This window comes from Poecilia reticulata, linkage group LG16, assembly GCF_000633615.1.
Source record: "Poecilia reticulata strain Guanapo linkage group LG16, Guppy_female_1.0+MT, whole genome shotgun sequence".
In the NCBI taxonomy this organism is placed as follows: domain Eukaryota; kingdom Metazoa; phylum Chordata; class Actinopteri; order Cyprinodontiformes; family Poeciliidae; genus Poecilia; species Poecilia reticulata.
Window position 1 is genome coordinate 7,849,133 of NC_024346.1, and position 20,944 is coordinate 7,870,076.

Sequence of the window (20,944 nt, forward strand, 5' to 3'; positions counted from 1 at the left end):
TAATACAAAAGAGAGCCAGTCCTAAGAACCGTGATAATTTCTTAAAATGTATGAAATATAATATCCTTCAAAAATAGTTATGTGCCGCTTCTGGTCTTGCTTAGTTATTACCATATCACTTAAAAGAGATTTTGAAATTTATGCAGCCATCAAGAATGTTAACCTAGCACACAAACCAGTTCTGAATGGCAAATAGGAAAAAAAAACATTAATTTTGTTAGAGATTGGAAGCTTTCTTTGTCCTAAATTTATCTCTGCAAAAAAAATTGAGCAATTTGTGAGGCAAAAGTTTTATGTTCATGCTAAACTCCACATGGAATCAATCTCAACAGAGGGTCTTAAAATGCAAGTTGAGTCGACAGTTTCATCCCAAGGAGTGAGTATCTCTAACATCTTCACATTCGCACAATTTTTAAACCTTTTTTTTTTCTTCCTTTTTCCAGTTAAGTGACCTCGATCTGAGATGTGTGGGTTTTTAGGCTGAGCATCCAGGAATCTGGTGGAAGCTGCTCTGTTGGCCGAGTTCTTAAAAGACTTGGACACTCTCTGACACTTACTTGGCATTTCTTTGAAGACATGCCATCTCACCCACAGACACAGATAGAGGAAGTGGTAGAGAAATGCAAGGCTGGAAAAACACAGTTTCTTCCATAACATTCAGCTGCAGTGTCCAGTATCCCCACACCCGTTCGGTGTCACGCCGTCTCTCTCTGTCGCTCTTTTGTTCTGCACCGAAGAAGCCGTGCACCCAAGGCATCAAAGTATGACTGACTTTTAAGCTTCTGAGCGTGTTGAAGAAATGATACAGGCTTTCCACATACACACGTGCACATAGTGCACACCGTGCAATTGAGACAGTTCGGCTGGCTGAGCAGACAGCATCTGTTCTGCACCCCGTCATCCTCCCTTTGTACCCCACCCTGTGTGACAGGTGGAGGGGATTCAGACTCAAAAGCTAAGCAGCCACACACACACACACACACACACACACACACACACACACACACAAGCGTGCAAACACACCTGCTAGGGGCCGTGCAACAGCGCCGTGTGGTGCCAGGCAGACTGAGCGGCACGTTGCATGTTTACACCACCTGCTCTCAGGCCAAACAGGATGAGGAATTAGAGTTGACAGCACACAGATGAACAGCAACACACATATAGAAGACAGATGTACATAGCACCCTCTGACTGTCAAGTCTTTCTTTCACACACAAAATAAAACACCATCCATCTATCAGCTGCTCTTAAATGAAGCAGCAGAGGAGTGTGTGACCCTGACTTCTGTCCAGGAGGGGGTCAGTTACTGATATCAAGGTAAAGATTTGAAAAAGTTGCCAGCGTGGAGGAGCAAAAGTTTTCTGCTGGACCATTCTTACAATTATAATGTTCTTTTCTTGCAGTGAAAAAGGTTCAAAATTGTTGGAGTTTTTTTTTTTTTCCAGCTGTATGTACAGTAGCATAGTGTAGCTTCATAGCAGACCAGCTGGATTCTGGCGTTTCTCCACTTTTTCTTTTGACTGTAAAACATTGATTTTCCAAATGGAATGCAGAATTTAGTTTGGAGGTAAAACCATTCTGATGTCTAGCTCAGTCACGGCGCAACACAAGGAATGTGACATTGAAGCAACAGTTGTGTTTTCTAGACTGTGTCCTGTGATTCCTGAAGCAACGCCTCCAGCCACCGTCCAAACCATCCGATCCTCCTCCAAACTCTTGTGGACTAGTTTCCTTATGGCTTGTGTATTCTTTGCCACTCTTTTTTCCTTCCACAAAGCTTTCCAACTTTAGCATGCTTTGGAAAAAGCCCCCTTATTTGTTAATCACCTTTTGTAGCTAACCCCTCTTGTGGTGAGTGTCAATGAATGTTTGGCAAACAGCTGTCAAGTCAGAAATCTCCATAAAGTTTAGGTCACAACATGACATTTTTATTTTAAACATCTTTAATTGGTTTAATTTAGTAATCAAATCATCTGGTAAAGTGAATGCTGGGTTTTTGTTAGTTGTGAGCCATAACCATCGAAAATGCCTAAAATATATATAATGGATCTAAATGTTTCAATTTTTGAACTGATTTAACATTATCAGTGGTTTTATGGTTGAGACAAACGTGTATTTCTGCATAAAACTAAAATAAAAATAAACTAACAAACTGGAGTAATTGTAAATAACTTTGGCCACAGTAGGAATAAATAATTTCTTAAGTAAACAATTTAGATCATATTACATACTTGATTTTCACTTTCAAAGTATGACTATATTTTTTTTATTGAATTTTTAATTTCATGCCAACCATTGCCTACTTTTACCACATGGGATGTTTTCTTAGTGAAGCTCACCTCTTCAGTGAAACAGCTTTGACCTTTTAGCCCATAATTTCCGTACACAGCCCAGCAAACGAGGTCAAACCCACTGCGGACGGCATGAAACACACAGCATGCCGATTCGAGATTAGATCACCACCAACGGCTTAAGATTCAATATCAAGCGCACGGGGAAGATTTATCTTTCTTCTCAAATATGATTTGTTTTTCAAACGACTAAGTAAATTGAAACATTCTTCAAATATGAAAACAATGCAGATTATGAGAAAACCTCGCATTCCCCAAACAGGAAGCATAGTTGTTATCCTTACTGGGCGGGCTGTATATGCATTCCCCCACTGCTCCGTTGACTCAATGTGACAGGGCTCTGGGAATGCCGGGAAAACTTTCTGGGGAATGTCATGTCTTCAGAGAAAACATGCCACAGGGCATGAAGCTGTGGGCTGACAGTGTGTGTAGGCTGTCCTGATAGTGGTTCTATTTGGAGAGGCCTGAGCTGCAGCGAGGCATTTCTTAGTTATCTACACCTTCCAGCCCCGAGGAGGTGAGAGGCAGGTCTGCATCCATTCCCGGAGTGATCAGGCTCCCGGCTGCCAGAGACCTGGCTGAGAGAGGGAGAGAGGGCGAGCGAGAAGGTGCAGCCACCCCCATACCAGCGCAGGGCCCCGACTAACCACTTGAGTGTGCATTTGTTAAATGTGGTAATTGCTCAGCAGCAGCGAAGCCTGCTGATAATGACAAATGGTGCACAAACAAGTTGACTGACTGCAAAGGAAATTGCCTGGAAAGAAGGAATATACTCTCCCTATATATAGATAAAATCTACAGCCACATCCATGGACAGTGTGGAGCAAACAGAAATAAGTGTGTCGAGATTCCACACATTTCTATCTTCCACTCAAGGACATGTTGCTTCTTCTCTCCTCTAAATTACAGGGTAGAAGGGAAAAAAAAGCACAATCAGGATGGGGGGGGCAGGGGAGCGAGAACCAGAGGAGGGGGAATGGACAAGGTAGGAAGCAATGATGGGTTCAGGTGTTTAGAAACAGCTGTTCTCCAAATAAAAACAGCAGGGAGTGGGCGGACAGAGGCCCGAAAGAAGGGAAGATTGAAGGATGAGGGAGCTCGGATAGCAGCATGAAAAGACTACAATGTATTCTCAGAGAAGTGCAGAATAATTGGAGACTGTTATGACTGATATAGGGGGAAAAAAAATAAAAAAAGACAGCTGTACACTCAGTCCAGCAGGACAGCACACAATGCACTGTGTACTGTACACACATTGATAGAGAAGTTGACAGACTGGGAAACACAGTGAGGCTTACTGTCAACAAATAAAATATCTTCCAAACACAGGAGTCAGAAAATACTGGCTTTGCAGACGGAGTGAGCAGAGGGCTGAGCTTCACAGTACAGATCCTCCAAAATTCACTCAAATTAACTAAATAAGCCGTTTGTAAGATCATTACGTCCACATACACATGCAAACTAGCGCTTTACAACTCCGTCTTCAAGTCCAGATGAGGAAGATTAGTGATGATAAATACATGCCAAATGCTAATTTAACAACCTTCACCCTGGTTATTCTAATTAAATTCAAACATTGAAATGGGTTTTCAAGGATTTGCTTTCATTACCAAGTGATGCATTTCGGCTGTTTATTTTTTAAAGCTCACTACTTTAAAAATGTTTAAGCTTTATCCAATAATATTAGCTAAAAATTGAGAGGAAGGAAAAACACTTTGTGTCAAGGTTTCAAAATAATTGAAACCTTGACACACAACCAGTGTGAACCTGGGGCTGCTGTCCTGCAACTTTTCTATGCATCCCTGGTTCAACACACCTGAATCAAATGGCTAAACTACCTCCATAGTATGCAGGCAAGTTCTCCAGAGTTCAATCAATTGCCTAATTATTTAGTTCAGGCTTAGAGACATCCAAGAGTTGCAGATGGCTGTTATCACCAAGCTTGATGGACTAGCAAACTGCCAGACCTGAAGCCAATAGAGAATCAATGTAGTATTGTGAAGGAGACCCGTCAGAAAACAATGCAATGAACTAAAAGCTGCTTTATGCCTCTTCACATTAATGTAATTCATGAAAAAGAAGCCCCAACCAAGATGTGTGTATACGCTATAATACAAGGATGTTGTATTCAGTTGGCTAAATTTTCAGCATTAAAATTCTAATTCTATTCAAATTTGAGTCGACTTTAAAATAGCTGCAAGTCACAAACAAACTAAATAGAGCACCAAGAGTAATTCATTTCCTGTAAGAGTTTAATTTCCAAACCAACCTTTTTGCTGACATTCATCTGTACTTTGTGCATTTCCCACACCCCTTGAAGCTGCTGCAGTTCATTTCCATTATATTCAGCCAATCTTGACAGCTTTTATACTTTTAATCCAGTTTTGGTTTCCAAATTTTTAAAAAGCCTTATAAATAACCACTGCATAAAAATGTGGTTCAAGAGTAACAGCTTTTATAATTAAAAAGAAAATGGAGGCATCTGTCCAAGATGATTCATATTCTGCAGGCTTTGGCACCCTCTACAGGATTGTAGACACTCAGCTAAATTAAGCGTCTGGTGTCTCGTCTCAATAAGCTTTAATTAGCAGTGCAGACAGACGCTTAAGCAAACCCAGACAATGGCTCAACCAAAACAAAAAGGAAACATTGCAATGATATATATATATATAAAAAAATAAAAACTTTTCTACTGCTAAAATGTTCATGTCTGTTTTATGAATAAATGGATTTAAGTTTGCTATAAAAGATGTTTTTGAAAATTTGAAATAAAATTAGTTTCAAGTCCAACATAGCAAATAATTATTTCTTTTGTTAAAATAAATTAAGTGTAATTTTAACCTCCAGGTGGCACTGTGGTCCCCTGTATATTTTACTTGCAGATAAACTGAGCTGCTACTGAAAATCTAATCATCTGCCATTATCGTTTTTAAAACATTTGCTCATCATGGGATGACAACCAAATCTCTACAAGCTGAAAAAAGGCAACACGTGAACACAGTGGCAACAATAGAGCTCTGATGTGACAGAAAGGGAGGGCGCTTTAACAATCATGTCTGGCCATTTTCTGGAGCCTGCAGTGGCTCAGCGAAGGAGCAGCTCTCTGTTCACTTCTTAAATATTTCATGAATACAGCACCCACAATTAGGCTTTTGAGTGAAGGTTCATGTTTGATCACAAAAATGACATGCCATGCACTTAGCTTACTGCTTAAAAAAACAAAAACAAAAAAAACTATGCTGAGAATGATTTTAAAAGGCTCATTTTTTCTCAAATAATACACACACCAATTTTGACTTTGTGCAGAAAAAAATGTTTATTAAACAGACTTTTTGTTTGCAGCTGCAACCTGTGGAGAAGAAAACAATATGTTATTAGATTTTTAATTTCAGTTCTCTGCTACTACAAATGTGTGAGTTTGGAGAAGTGGGGCATATGGTTGGTACAAATGGCTAACCATTTAATCTCCTTCAACACCAATCTAATCAAACTTCCCATCTGCTTAATCTCCCATTTGTTCATCTTTTACTTCTAATTTTCACCCATTTCAGTTTCTGCAATAGTGTTTCAAACAGCGCCTGCAACACATGGGAGTGACTTGCCATCAATTCACAAGGATTTAAGAGGAACAGATCTTGGAAAAGAAATCGTTCTGTCACAGTTGTGGGTAATATCAACATTAATACTATAATACAGAGCAGAAGAGTCGCGATGGACGAATAAGCCATTAGAAGCTACATAACGAGAGTTAAGTTGAGCCGCGCCAACATCTTGCCAAGTTTAGTGCAGCAGGCAGGAAGGCGGGGCGGCTCAGGTCTGCTCATCTGCATACTGCTCATTAGTATGGGTAAACAAGGAGAAAACTGGTGCCATACGGCAAACTCGCCAAGCATGAAATTCCCTCCTCATGTTTACCCCTTTTTACCCTTGGCTTGTCAAGACGTTGCTGCTTCTCTTGATTTTTTGACAAGGCCCAACTGTGAGGGTTTGTTTTTAAACGAAGGGCAACGATTCTAATAACGTGCTGCAGAAGAAAATCTGCCCCAGGACAAGCGCCTCCAGAAAAGCTTTGCATGTCAAAGTGACACAGAGGGCTGGCGTCTTCCTGCCGTTGACACGACGCAGCATCAAAGCCACAACAGCAACCTTGTGATGATTTCAAAAGCTTAACGCTTCACTCCGTTTGTCACTAAATTGAGCTACTGAAAAAACTGAGGTTGGAATAACATTAAAATGCTTAGAAGTTCAAGATTGAAGCTTTTTATTTCAGCAATGAGTCTGACTTGCAAACCCATAACACACATTGTTCTCTCACAGGCTAGGTCACATCTGGAGAAATCATAACCAAATCAAATTTTAAGCAAATGAGAATTCCTACTGGATCCATCAACTATGTTACACATCTATAGCTGGTTTTATAACATATTTGGCATTAGAGCCTAAACGATTGTTGAGCTTTATAGTCTGCATGTCGCACATAAGATAAAACCACACACCGTGAAGTTGGCCTCGGGTCATGCAGTGTGATAACGGGCTTTTCACTGCTTGGTTGGCATCTGGACCAACTCACATCAATCCTTTTAAAATTCTCCACTCTTGTTCAATCTGGATTACATTATCCCTCACTAGAAGCAGATTCTTTAAAGCACAGTTCATAATATGAGACCTTTTATTTGTTGCAGAGTGAGCAGAATTTGTTTTGAAATCTAAATTTGGCCCAATTTAAATGCCAAAGCACCTGTTTTAAAACCTGGTCTAAAGGAGGCTAGAAAGCTTCCAAATGGACTATTTTTGATTTCTAATATCTGTCCATTCAATATTTAAATAAATTTGACAAATTTCCATTCTTCACTAACTGAGTTAATCCAGGTGAAAATTATTTTACTCATAGTTAACCAGACAGAAAAAAAGCAAATTCAATATGTTCCAGATTTTAAAGACTCCAGAAAGTGTGATGCAAAACAGGAAGTTGTTTGGACAACAAGGTTTTAACCACTAGCACAACTACAATGAATGAGCATCTAAACAGCAGTACAACTGATTGGAGTAAATTTACACCAATAGGTTCTCTCTATTGGTGGATGTGCTGAAGATCATCAAAACAAAAATGAGCTAGTTCAAGAAAAAGGATCTCTGGGCATCTGGTGGCCTAATTTTAATTTATATGGTAATGCTGAAGCATCAGGGTGATGTATCCACTGTGGTACAGGCATGAGAAGGTCCAGTTATACAAGGACTGGTTCTGACACATTTCTCACCTACAGACAGCTGCGCTTGATTAAAATTACTGTTGACTAATTGAAGACATTTTTGGATAAATTAGTCGACATCATTAGCTGGAGTCCTAGTGTGAAGGTCATTTTATAGAAATTATTACAGAAAACGTTTCCTGCTCTGATTTTGATTTAAATGTATTTTCCCCCCAGAAACTTAGTAAAATGCATTAGAGAAAAAACTAAAATAAAATCATTTTACTGCTATAAAAGTAAAATTAGAGATGCAATCACTATAGTTTTAGCATAAAACAAAAACCAAATTATGTTCTTGGATTGTTTTTTATGAGTTTGGTCAATTGCGGGACAATTAATGCAGAAAACTGTTTCTCACCTGGCCAGCAATTCTGTCCAGGTCTCTTGTTCCCTGGGGGGTCAGCCTTCGGCCACTAAACAGGAAGAAAAAGAATGATCAATCTCTGAATTTATTTATACGCCACAGACCAAGTGACACGAGTAAACTACTGATCAATTCTCCAATAAGAGATGCAAAACTAGGGAGGGAACAAAAAACCTCAAAAGGCTAATTTACAATTATGCTTCAGGTGCACTTTAAAACAAACAACAATCAATTGTTTTGTTTTTACAGAGTAATTACATCTCAATTGCTGTGCTGCAGTAAAAAAAAAAAAAAAAACACAGCAGTTTTTAATCACCGTTTTGAAAGAAAAAGTTTCAAAGAGAAAGGATGAGAATTGGTGTCTGCTTAACAGGCAGTTAGCTGGCAGTTTATGTCAAAGAACATCAACAGTGTTTCCAGAGGGCAGCATTAGCTTCAATGAAGGCACAACGGAAAGGAGAAATGGTTGTTAGGACAGAAATGTTTGAAGAGGCATTCTGGGTTTTCCCCAAGACGTCCAATCTAGATTTTGTTTTCACTTGCCTCCAGAGTCATTAATAAAATGTTGGTTTTTACCGTCTCGTTTCAAGCCGTTTTGCTTTCATTAAAAAACATCAAGAGCCAGACAGTCATTAACCAAAGGCTGTTTTGTTAACAAGCTGCGTTTTGCTCATGTGTAATCTGTGTTCCCATTTGCTGCTCTAAAATGCAACTCTGTTCCAAGCTGAAGAATTCTTTCTCAATATAGCAAAAGTCAGAAATGGAAAGTAAAAAAAGCATTTCCTTTGAATTCACAGATTTTTTCTTCTTCTGAGAGCTGTAAAAACTGACAGAATGTTCAGTTATTAAGCAGACAACTGAAAAAAACCCAAGTGCTTATTTATAAGGAGCTTTGAAGATACAAACTAGGCCTGGGTGAAAAACGTATCACAATGTGAGCATTTCCTGTCAGTTGATGTCAGGATTAGTCTTTTGTTTTAAATGTCCAAAATACTGTCAAACTGGAAGTATTTTATCCACAATTTCATCTTAAGCAAAAGTCATTTTCCCCTTTTACTTTATGTCTTTTTATTTTTCAGCAGTTATGGAGCACTGTGACAAAACATGACCCGGCTCCCACATACTGAGGCAGAGTGAATGAAAATCATCAGGAGCTCATTCACAGAAACCAAGAGGCCGACACCAGCTACTGAAAACAACCCAATCATTTCCTCGCCACCAAACTTCACACATCCGAGAATGACAATAACAACACTGTTGGACATTTTTGGCTTTTGTTTTAGTTTGAAATGCCAACAGTTTTAATCAAGGGCTTAGTACATTTAATTAAAACCTACATTTGCAATAAACAATTAAATATTTATTCAAATATGTATATGCAAGCTTGAAGCCAAATAAACCTTTATTATTAATTTATTCCTCTTATTGTGAAGCCTAGTTTTGCAACTGTCTGGCTCATAACATACTGAGGTTTTCAATTCAATTTCATAGAGTGCAAAAGCATCTTCAAAGTCAACGTAATCATCATCAGGACTGGTTTAGTTGCCAGAATAAATACTTTTGAAAGTCGATTCAATGTTAAAAATACAAGTTGACAAAATGAGACCAAGTCTCACCTCAGCAAATGGAGAATCCACTGGATTATCTCCAGAGGAAAATTAATCAGTATATTTGGTGTAATCTTAAGTTATTTAAGCATTTAGACACCAGCTCAAGTTTTAAACTAGACTAATGTCCTTTAATTACCGAGAAACTAAGTCAACAACGCAGAGCAAGCAAAATGTTGTAAAATAAAAACATTTGGAGGCTGTGTCTCATCACCATAACGTCAACCAAGCTACAATAATATATTGATGAAAATGGTGCCTTTCACTGCAAAAAGTGAAAATAAAATAAATCCATCCTACATAGAATTGTACATCATGTGGAATCAAAACTTTAAGGCAACCTAGGACAGGCTTAGGATCTATAATCTACGCTTTCATCTCTTTGAACTAAAATATTGCCTGAAGCAAAAATAAATACTCCACATTGAAAGTGATCAGAACAACCCGTCGTAAAACACTTATCCTTTTATCCACAAACTCTTCAAAATGTTAAATACAGACAGGTGCAGCCAAGGCCGAATAGAACTCCCTATTCACAGATTTTTGTAAGAGAAGCTGATGCATAACATCACTTACCCATTGGGATCCTTCTCAATCATCTTGAGGAGCTCAAGAGACTGCAGCACCTTGCGAGCCACATTTTTTGATCCAACGCTGTAGTGGGCAGGGCACACACCGTTCCTCTTGCGACCACCATAAATCTTGGTCATGGAGCCAACACCAGCACCCCCTCTGAGATACAGGTGGCGAACTGTAGATGCTGCAGAGAAAGATTAAAAATAATAAATCAGGTATTGTTAGCCCCATGCAGTGGCAAATTAAAACAAAAGTCAAGTTGTTCCGCATAAAAAGCAATCATGCAAATTACTGCTCTCCTACAGTACAGAAAATGATTTTAATCATAAAAGATATTCAGACTTACCAGCTCTGATGTAGAACCAGTTCTCATCGCTGGGAGAAAGCTCCTTGTGCTTACCCAGCTTGACCAGGTCCACCCAGTCAGGCACCTTCAGCTTTCCTGACCTGGAGAGGAGAAAAACATCAGGATCAAATAATCTGATACATCTACTTTTTAATGGAGCCAACAACTCAAAATTCACATCAGCAGTTTCCAACAACCCAAGTAATTCAAACATACAAAGAAATCAGAGGAAATTAACCCACAAATGATAGTATAGAAGGAAGACAAGAACAAAGACACTGTACAAGTTATAAAAAACAGATGCAAAATACAATTTAGTAACAATCTATAAGCATATCTTATTAACAGGTAAATAATACTGACTTCTTCAGGAAAGCCGCAAGGGCACGGACAAACTCCTGCTGGTTGACGTCTTTCACTGTAACACCAGGCATCTGCAAGAGATTAAACATCACGGCATTACACATGACAGTACAATGTTAGATCAGTCTGGATAAGATATGCATGTCTTTTATCCAAGAATTAGGAAATCGGATAGCAGTATCACAAAAATACAGGACACAGACAATACATTCAACACAAATAAAAAAACAGCATACAAAATAAAAATCAACATTTCTATACAATAAAATGTTATTTACAGCGATTAGGACTATTATTAAATGTAAAAGCAATTTGAGAATATCACAAACTGCAGAAGAAAATAGTAAGTAGTCATAAGTACATTAGTGATCACATTTGAAACAATGCTATGAACAACAAAGGTCCATCCACATGCAACACTAGACTGCACACAATATATGCATTAGCAATGTTCTTCAGGGTGTGAATTAGACATGGAGCTACAAGGCAATGGCTGTGTGATATAAAATCTAGAATAATATTCAACAATATATATATAAACACTTTACCCCTACTTGATTCCACCTCAACTCCACTGCTCTTAATTTTTGCATTAGGGTCAACAAAAGTGTGCATATTTGACAACCAATGGAATTACAATATAGCAAGTGATTTCATGTAGGTTCAAGATGCATAACTGACTTAAGGATGATATTTTTTAAATGACAGAAAAATCATAAGATTTATAATCTGAAGTTGGCTCAATAAGTTATTTCTTTGTTTTTAGTTCAAATGTTTCATTAAATGATTATGTCCAATCTTCTGAAGCCATTAAGGTTCAACAGAATACACAGTTCAAGAAGCTCCATGTGCTGCCATCAACTGCAGTGAAATTAATTTTTATCATCTTCACGTGAATGCTGGAAAACAACAAGAATAGTGTGATTTTAATTGTAATATTTAATTCAATTTTATTTCACCAGGGACAAAAAGCGCACAATATTACGAGTATCTGTGCATTAGCTTTATAGCTACCGGCTAATTTGCCGATCACGTCCCTTTATTGTGCTTATCCAGTATTAGACACATGTGTGGGAAATATATTTATGAGTTTAATTAAAAAGCGAACTTAAAACAAAGATGCATTATAGCCTATACACAAAGTCAGATCTAGTACACTTACAGAAGCCAACAGATGTAGCCGGCATGTTAGCTTCAAAGTCGCATGTTAGCTTACTACCACACTTGGCGTAAAACACTATACAGTAAAGCTTATAAACCAATATACTTCACCAAATAAGCTATGATACCCATATAGTGTAACCACGTAATATATTAAGAGTATAAAATAGTCAAATGCTGTAGCAGGCCAAATGAGGCAGCATGGGGGCAGCCATTACTACCACCACACTGAAAATCAGCGCTCTTAAATACTTAAAAACTAAGAGTCACATTCAACTATTTACGACAACGACCAAACACTTAAATGAAATAGGCATTATACCACAGTAAGGTGCGTCTGAAAATCAAACTTATAAGTTCTGAAGATATTTATGAACATAAATGTGATAAGAGAAAAACAGCGCTTTACCTCGCTTGTGGACAGCGGAGGGAAGAGGGAGGAACGGGGTTTCCCACCCGTGTTGAAACGGGCAAATCTTGTTTTTTCTCGCGAGACTTAAGTGCTTCCTCTTGCAACTGTTGCAACTGTTTACGAAAAATAAAATAAAGTAACAATTGAGATATAATTAATAAAATAAAAAGAAAAAAAAAAACAGAAAGTGAAATAGGCACATAAAGACGGAAAGTTGACAGTTGTTCTTCTTTATTTACCATGCCTATTGTGTTCAATCCCGTTTATGATATGGAAATAAATAGAGTAAACGTGTCTTCAATATTCACCTAAATAGTGAAATGAACACATCACCTCCACTGTGAATCATGGTGGTGATGCTTTTCAAGATGCTTTTCCGTTCTTCAGCAAGGCTTGAAGCTGGGATGGATGCTCACTAAACACTTAGCCAGAACTACAGTGGAATTGTGGTATTTAATTCAAAATATACTGATGTGCTACAATGGCCCAGTCAAAGTATAGACTGAAATTAAAATGAGAATGTGTTACAACACTTGAAAGTAACTGTTAACCATCCAATCACAGTTTGAACTAAGAAAAATAGGCTAAATCAAAGATTTCCAGATGTAAATATAGAAAAGCAGAGTATTAACTCATCATCCGGTTGTCATGCAAATGTGGCACTGTACATATTGACATTGTGATTCATAATTCTGTGCACCTCTATTTGTTGAACACTATTTTTTCCATCTTGCAAGCCTTTAGTTTGTAATATAATAATATCCAGGCAGTTTATATTAAATATTTGAATTTGTTTTTCATTTTCTGTTTAGTTGCAAAGTTGTTAATTGTTGTTGCAGTCTTTAATAGATGTCATCAAAATGTAATTCATTTCTATGTACGGTAATCTCTGACTTCATAAACCAATTACATATAATCTGTCAACAACCACAGTTAGGAGCATAAACAAATAATAATAATAATAAAAAAACAGTTGAAAGGGGATTATTTATTTAGTTGCTCCATCTTGTCGTTATAGGGCTTTAAAGTGAAAGTCTATAAACACAATTCATTGTTATTTTTACTGCTCATTAAATTAAATTACATTTTTTCAACAAGGCTCGTTTTAGAACCTAATTCCAAAATAAACAGTACTTACATTTAAGACTCCATCAGGATTCTGATTTCTGTACCTCATTTCCACGATGGATATGTGTTTTTGTGAAAGGCAGTTTGTTGATTCAGGTCAGTGTGCCCCTGCCTGGAGCATGGTGCTGTTGGTAGAATAATTTGCGCACAGACTTGGGCTTTGAGCATTAAAGGCTTCACTCTGCAGTTCAAGAAAAATCATTTGCATTACATTAAAATGAAAGATGAACATTCCTAAAGTATAAATAAAGAATTGCAATAGCTTCGGGCTTTATTCCTTAGTTGTTGTTTTAAAGGTGCTTTTTTAAATTATTTGTCTGAATTAATCAGTGGATTAATGGATTAATTTGCCATAATTTAAAGTGCTTACATAGAGTTATAGTGCATGTGAACACTTTCGAGTTATCCTTTCAACCTACAAGAAATGCTTTTCTTCAATCTTTTCAAAAATGCCCTTCATTTAGATATAATCAAATTAACCTTGTTTTAAATAAATGGACACCTGAGATCTGAAAATTTCAGGAGCAGATAGCCTTGCTAGATGTTTATTTTCAAAAAGCTTTGTCAGAATGTCTGTCAATACAAGTTAAAGTAGTTTTAATAAATGTAATTTAGAATATTTTTAACATTTAAAATAATTGATCATTATTTGTTACGTATTGATCTTAGTCATGAGATTGGACTATAACTAAAGTGCTAGTTTGTTAGTCTAAACAAGATATATAAAAATGACATTTTTTTTTGGCTGTCTCATGTGACATAGTTCTTAAATTTCTCCAAATCCACTTCTGATTGGTTGATCGGTCCTGTGAGACGTCTCATGCAGTCCATGCTGCTTTCAGGAGCTCTGCAGAGTCTGGAGATGAAAAATGAATCTTAGAATCCACCAAGAGGATTTTGCTTGAAAAGTAAGTGAAAGAGGACTGCTTACCTTTTTGAGATTTGATTGTGACAAATGTTTTTCTTTACATTATGCTGGACATTACTTCGTTTTAGAATATAATTTTTTTTTTCTTTCTTTCTTTTTTTTTTTTTTTACATAATTGTGTTTCTTTTACTTAATTAGTTATTACAAAGCGGATATTACTGTGATTTATAATAAATTTACCTCTTGTTTAGGCTGATTGCTGCAAGTGAAGTGTGAATTAATTATAGTGTTGATTTCAGTTAATTATCCTCTTGAAATACACTACTGAAAATCTTGAGACTGGGGAATTAGAAATTAAGGAATTTACAATGTTTTGAATTTTGTTTGTAGTTTTATAATGCAAAAAGAAGAAAGAGGATAAATATGCAAGTTGTCAAATGATGGAAAACACCATTTAAACTCAAACAGGCTGTTCATCAGTCAATTAAAAATGTAGGATCACTAACCTCAAAAGTGTATTTGGATACAGGTGAAATTTAGACTCTTAGATCACTAAGATTGTCCAATAAAAACGGGGCTGTATCCATTAAAGAGGTGCTTAAAGAAACACCTCAAAAACTCATAGAAGTTTTTTTGGGACGAATGAGAGGGGAGATTTACATTAACAGAATTTCAACCTAGTGATGATGTTCTTGAAGCCGTCCTCACATGGAGCAATGCTCCCGCCAGTGGAAACACTCACTTTAAACAAAGCTCAGTCCTACTCACAACTGAGTCTTTTTAAACATTATTAGTTCTTTTTTTTTTTTTTTTTGTCATTGCAAAACTTCCGGTTATCTGATAAACAGCCTGTTTGGAGTTTTATGGTCACTTTCAATAAATTTCGTACTGTATTTGTTTTCTCTTTTGTTTTTTTGTTGTTTTTTTTTAATTCAGCAAATTGAAATATGAGTTTCAAAAGTTTGATCAGGATTACAACACACAAACATATTTTCTAGCCTCTTCAATGTGACAGATTTTGCCGAATACAGCATAGGTGTTCTTAATTTGATTCTTCATTCATTCCACCTACAAAAAGGCATACTGATTAAGAGCTCTTATCTCCACCATCCCACACAAACTGAACCAAACTAAGAAAGAAAAAAAAGAGTGAGAATTGAGTGATTATGGCTTCTCTTTGCTTCACCTTATTTTAGTGTGGTGCCTGTGCTTCTTTATTTGCATAGTTGTCTGGATGGCAGAGGTGCTGTTGCCCTTTGCACATCTTAGATGGAAAGGGCAGCTGTGCTCCAACATTGACACAATTGATATGTTTGCAGAGACAGGAGAGAGATAGAAGTCGGGTTGATAAGCAGGAGGTTTATAAATCAGGTTCATTGTGTCAGTGAGGGTGCAGGCAGCGTGAGGAAGGGAAATAAAAAAAGACAGCTTAGACTTAAAGAAGACAGATAAGAGCCTTGTATATTGTATCAGCCTCATCACAGGGCCTTAAACAGGTAATAGTCCTTTTCTTTTTCTTCTGATTGCCTTCCTGAAATCACACAAACATCTGGGTAACTATGACCTTTTTATATCTTTTTAACCAGTTGCTGAAAAGTTTGACCCCATAAATTGTAAGAGATCGATGGACGAATGCAGACAATTAATTACACTCCAAGACTCCAACTTACAATTTGAATTGAAAATTCAGACAAAGAGGATTAAACCTTAATAATTAGGTCTGTAAATCAATTCTGCCCAAGCACTTCAGATGGCGAGACAGGAGACGACTGTATAAAGTGATTATGAAGTGGAATATAGGAGTTATTCGAACCATGACTACTATTGAAGTGATGTCTAACTGCAAATGTTTCGAAAAGGTCAAACTAATTACATTGAACAGACAGGTCGCATAACGAGGCAGCAAATCTGCTGTTTGAATTTTCCTCCACTTTGCCTTTTTTTTATTTTATTTTTCTTTAACATTTGTTTGGAAATTGTACTAAACCTTGCTGCCAATCATTGTGAATGTTGAAAATTACTTATCGAGGTGGAGAAGTGAACTGGTGTAATTGACTGTTGTGCATGCAGCACCCTAAAAAGTACTCACACCACCTCATGACTTTTTCACATTTTGTTCTGTAACAACCACAAATGTTAATGCATGTTTGAGGGATTCTGCTGTATGTGAAATTTGTACATAATTGTAAAGTAGAAGGAAAATTATACATGGGAAAAGGGTGATGTGCTGTTCCATGCCCCATGTATAATATGTTACTGAATTACCTTTTGCTCCTTCTAATGCTACAAATATCTTCAAGCTTTTCATGTCAAAAGACTGACATTTCTTCCCACGATTGTTTGCAAACTACCTTAAACACAGTCAGATTGCAATGGAGAGCTTCTCTTAACAGCAGTTTTCAAGTCTTGCCACAGATTCTGAAGTTGGTTTAGGTCTGGACTTTAGGTCTAACACCTGAAAATACTTTTATATTCCATTCCACTCCGGCTGCTTGTTAGTTTAGAAATATCCAACTGAAATGTCGACTGTGTCTCTTGGACTTCATTAGGTTGCTATCTCACTAACCTTCTGAAGGCAAATTGACTTACTGTGTTTTATTTAGGGGTATCAGAGTGAAAGGAGTTAATTACACTTTGATTTGTCAAACATTTTGAAAACCTTGTGTGCTTTTCCTTCAACTTATCAACTATGTGGGTCTACTGCATGAAATATCAGTGGAACACATGGAAGATTTTGTGAAGATAGCTTGATAAAATGTGAGACGAATTGTGTAGAACTTCGTATTGTATGAATACTTTTGCAAGGCACTTTAAATGTTTGGGCCTATTTGTGTCTGAGAGATAGTAAGTGAAAGAATGGCTACACTGCACAGGAGAAGTGAAACAAGGTCAACACTATGAAAGAAAGGAAAATGGAAAAGGCAGTGTTGGCATTGTGTTGCCACACAGCTTGGTGCTTGTTGTTGCATGTTTGCATGGAGCTCACATCCTCAGAGGAGAAGCTCTGTCAAGTGTGGTCCAGCCTGACCTTTTCACTCCCCGGGCACGCTTCCAGTTCTCCAATACCTATCAAAAAATCTACTCTCTTTGCGTTGGGAGCCCAAACTTGCATCTTTCAATACTTTCTCCTGCACTCTTGCCAGATGTTTTAAGTATTCTGCACATGAACCCAGTGTGCTTAACCTCGGTATTTCCTCAACTCTTTGTCACTCTTTTCTCATTTATATTCCTTCTCTCCTTTGGCTTTCTATTTGTGTTTGACCGTTCTTTTAACAGTCTATGCTGCTTGAGCAATTCTTGTGGAAGACCTCTGCGGGAACTCAGGGCGCTGCCAGCAGCTACTGTAGGAGTAAACAAAGCTGCATTTGCATAAGCACTGATATAAAAACATTTCCTTAACTTTTTCTTAAACTTAAAGTTTTCCTAATCTATTTTTCGACTTTTAAATAACCTTTTTTTCTCTTTTCGTTTATTTTCTTTCAGAAATGGAGTTCATTTGGCTATACTCCCTTTGCCAGTGCAGTCTTTCTTTATTTCTGATTGTGGTCAGTGTGAGATTGTGCATGGCAGTCAGCAGCAGCAGAGCTGTGGCTGATGTCCACCAGGAAGCACGGGGTGGCGGGGTACAACCTGGAAGTGTTTCATCCTGTCTCCGGCTGTGCCTGGGCTGTGTGGGGGCCGTGGGTGGAGCAGTGGGAGTTCCTGTAACTCTGCTGCTCAACCTGCGAACTCCCCACTGTCTCTACACATGCATGACGCTTGTGTGTTGCCCTTTGCTGATCCGACAGTTTACCATGTTCCTGTTAATGCTGCTCACACTGGACACCCACCTTCAGCATCATTTGGCAGACAGGTGAGTCTGATAAGTGGAAGAATTCACGTCAAAACTGAGCATAAAAAACTTCCAAATTGGAAAATATGTTACACATATTGTCAGATGTTACACATGAAATATTCTCATTAAAGAAGCAAACAAGTGGGTTGTGGTGCTTCTCCTTAGTGTGAAAAAGCTTAAAATCTAGGTACCAACATCAACAACTCTGTTCAAAATAAATCAACACAAATGAAGACAAACATTTTGGATGTACTCTTGTATCAATTTGATTTAGATTAGAAACTTTACTCTAAAATCCAACAGACATGACAGTGTCATTAATAATTCAAAATGAGTGCCTGTGTCTAGCGATCATTGGGCAAGAGAGGCAAAACGCAGTTCAGAATAACAAATTAACATATTGTTAGACTGGAGAGGACCCAGCTAAGCACGCAAACCTCAAATAAATACAGTCTGACTAAATAAAAATGCAGCTTTTATATCCCCAACCTCTTTTGTTGAATCATTAATTAGGCACTAATGAAACTGTTGTTTTACTTCACCAGCCACACTCAGCCCTGATTACTACCAGACCTGTAGAATCAAGAAATCACTTAAATCAAATCTGTCTGACATTGAACACACTGGGCGCTGAACAGGTGAGAAACACAGTTATTGTCCATCAGTCTGTAAAGGGGTACCAAGCCATTTTTAAGAGTCTGAGACTCTAGTGTGCCACAGTAAGAACCATTGTCCATAAATGCAGAACAATTTCACAGCTCTGAATTTTCCCTGGAGTGACCAGCCAATGCACATCTCATCCACTAAGTCACAAAATGACCTTGAACAACATCTAAATCACTGTAAGCCTCATGTGCCAAAGTCAAAGTGTTCAAAATACAACAGTACAAAAGAGGTTGGGGAAAAAAATGTCCATCTTTATGAAATCATAAACAAAAACACAGCTTTGCCTTACGATCCTGGCGTACATGCTGCTCGTGTATTTGCAGCTGTGAATAATTCATCGAGTTATCCAGAGGACAAACATTAGCAGGAAAAGCATAGATGTTGTTGTTTCCAGCAGATCGGCTCTAAGCCATGCAAGGAAAACACCTCTGCTGCCCAGCTTTCCTTCAAGCACAATCCTGGATTATGCCAGTCTTCACTCAGTCAATTCGGCCAACTGGGTTGCCCTGCTCAGCACTTGGCGACACAGCACACTCCTTCACACAAAGCCATCCACAATCCTCTATGCAAAATTGAATGCCTACCCTGTCTCCATATAAAGCAGACAGAAAAAGCTGTCTCTGTTATGGTGCATAGAGAAAAGCATATACATTGTTTTCCTGGAGCATGAGAGGCTGCTGTGTGTGCTGTCGTTCTGAAACTCATACAGAAATGGCCAAAGATTTGCACTGTCCTGCAGAGGATTTGCCCCATGGTTTCGTAGCAAGTCCACCCTGATCCGGAAATGACACAAATTGGCAAAAATGAAACTCTTCCTGAAATTCTCTTTAGGGGACAATTAAGCATTTGTTTTGCCCAAATGGTTTGCGTTTCACAAGTTATTTGAACAGTTACAATGCACTCCCCTAAAGGATGTTGCATATTAATTGAGACGTCAGTTGTTGACACTGACGCCATTAGAGCTATTTCAAGTCACAAGTCAAGTCATCCAGATATCTTTATTATAGACTAGAGTCTAATTTCAGAACTTACTCTAATGTTTTCATAACTTCTTGGCAGATACTCTTCAGTGGTGACCCGTCGGAGAGCTCTGTGTGTGGTCCTGTTGTGCTGGTTGGGGTCAGTTCTCTCGTCCTTCGCCCAGTTCATAGGCTCAGATGTCCTCAGCTCCTCCAGAAGTGATGACTCTGGTCTCAGCAACGAAAGTCATGGGCTAAAATCCAACTGGACCACCTCCTCACCCCCTCTTACAACAACTCCTGTACCAAGGTACTTTCATGACCGTGAGGTAATTGGGAAGTTCCTCCCATATGGAGGTTTCTTGTCAAAGTTCTATGTGGAGGACATGAGCAACTTCACCTATGCAGAGATCCACAGCAGCCACTGGGGGGTGTGCGCTCCTGATGCTATCCTCAGCCCACAGTTCATCATCTACGTTCATGGAATGACCGTCTTCATCCTGCCCTTTCTGTTCTTACTGGCCATTTACTTTGACTTGCTGTGCAGTAAGCCAAAAAAGCCTCTTTTCAGCCACACTATTCCTGAGAAACGATCCCATTTGCTCCGCTTTCTGGTCCTTTCCATGTCTTTTTTGGTTATGCTTTGCCTGCCACTCTATATCATCCAGGCCCTCTTGCTTTTTAATCCCCATGCCCATCTACCTTTTTGGGCCCATGCAGGTGCCATATTCCTCTTTCAGACATATACTCTAGTTCCCCCGGTCCTCTTTACTCCTCCAAGGAAGCAAGTAGGGGAGCAGCAGGCGTCCTTTCAACTTGCTGTTCCCAACCTCCAGCCTTCACTTTCCCATTTCAGAGGAAAGTCTGTCCACATGGCACTGCGTGAGGTAATGCAAACAGTTCCATGGTCTTCAGCTAAAAATTCTCTGAAAGCTAAAGTGCGCCCAGAGGCCTGAGTTTTGAAAGGGTACAAATCTGTATTCTGTACACACTGTCACAAATAGTAGGTAAACAATCCTGTTTGCAAAAGAAATATTTAAAACAAATAACCTAATTGAA

General features: G+C 38.2%; 1 protein-coding gene across 2 annotated transcripts; it reads right to left on the bottom strand.

The window, feature by feature from the left end:
- Window positions 1-5,586: 5,586 nt before the first annotated feature.
- On the bottom strand, window positions 5,587-12,459 carry rps19 (ribosomal protein S19). 2 transcript variants are annotated; one of them, XM_008431159.2, is made up of 6 exons: window positions 12,427-12,459; window positions 10,857-10,927; window positions 10,494-10,594; window positions 10,148-10,331; window positions 7,959-8,013; window positions 5,587-5,700 (listed from the first exon to the last, which is right to left on the bottom strand). In XM_008431159.2, exons 2-6 carry the CDS (start codon window positions 10,925-10,927, stop codon window positions 5,671-5,673), a joined length of 441 nt encoding a protein of 146 aa, XP_008429381.1. In that variant the 5' UTR covers window positions 12,427-12,459; the 3' UTR covers window positions 5,587-5,670. The 2 variants fall into 2 exon arrangements, with proteins under 2 accessions (XP_008429381.1, XP_008429378.1); XM_008431156.2 differs by lacking the exon at window positions 12,427-12,459 and adding an exon at window positions 11,405-11,464.
- Window positions 12,460-20,944: the final 8,485 nt, after the last annotated feature.

Excerpts from the sequence above, each read along its gene's own strand:
- rps19 (XM_008431156.2), bottom strand. The coding sequence starts at position 11,449 with ATGCAAAAATTAAGAGCAGTGGAGTTGAGGTGGAATCAAGTAGGG. Across the intron at positions 10,928-11,404 it reads TGAGGTGGAATCAAGTAGGG|ATGCCTGGTGTTACAGTGAA; the intron begins GTAAAGTGTTTA and ends AATCTCTTGCAG. Across the intron at positions 5,701-7,958 it reads TGGACAGAATTGCTGGCCAG|GTTGCAGCTGCAAACAAAAA; the intron begins GTGAGAAACAGT and ends TCTTCTCCACAG.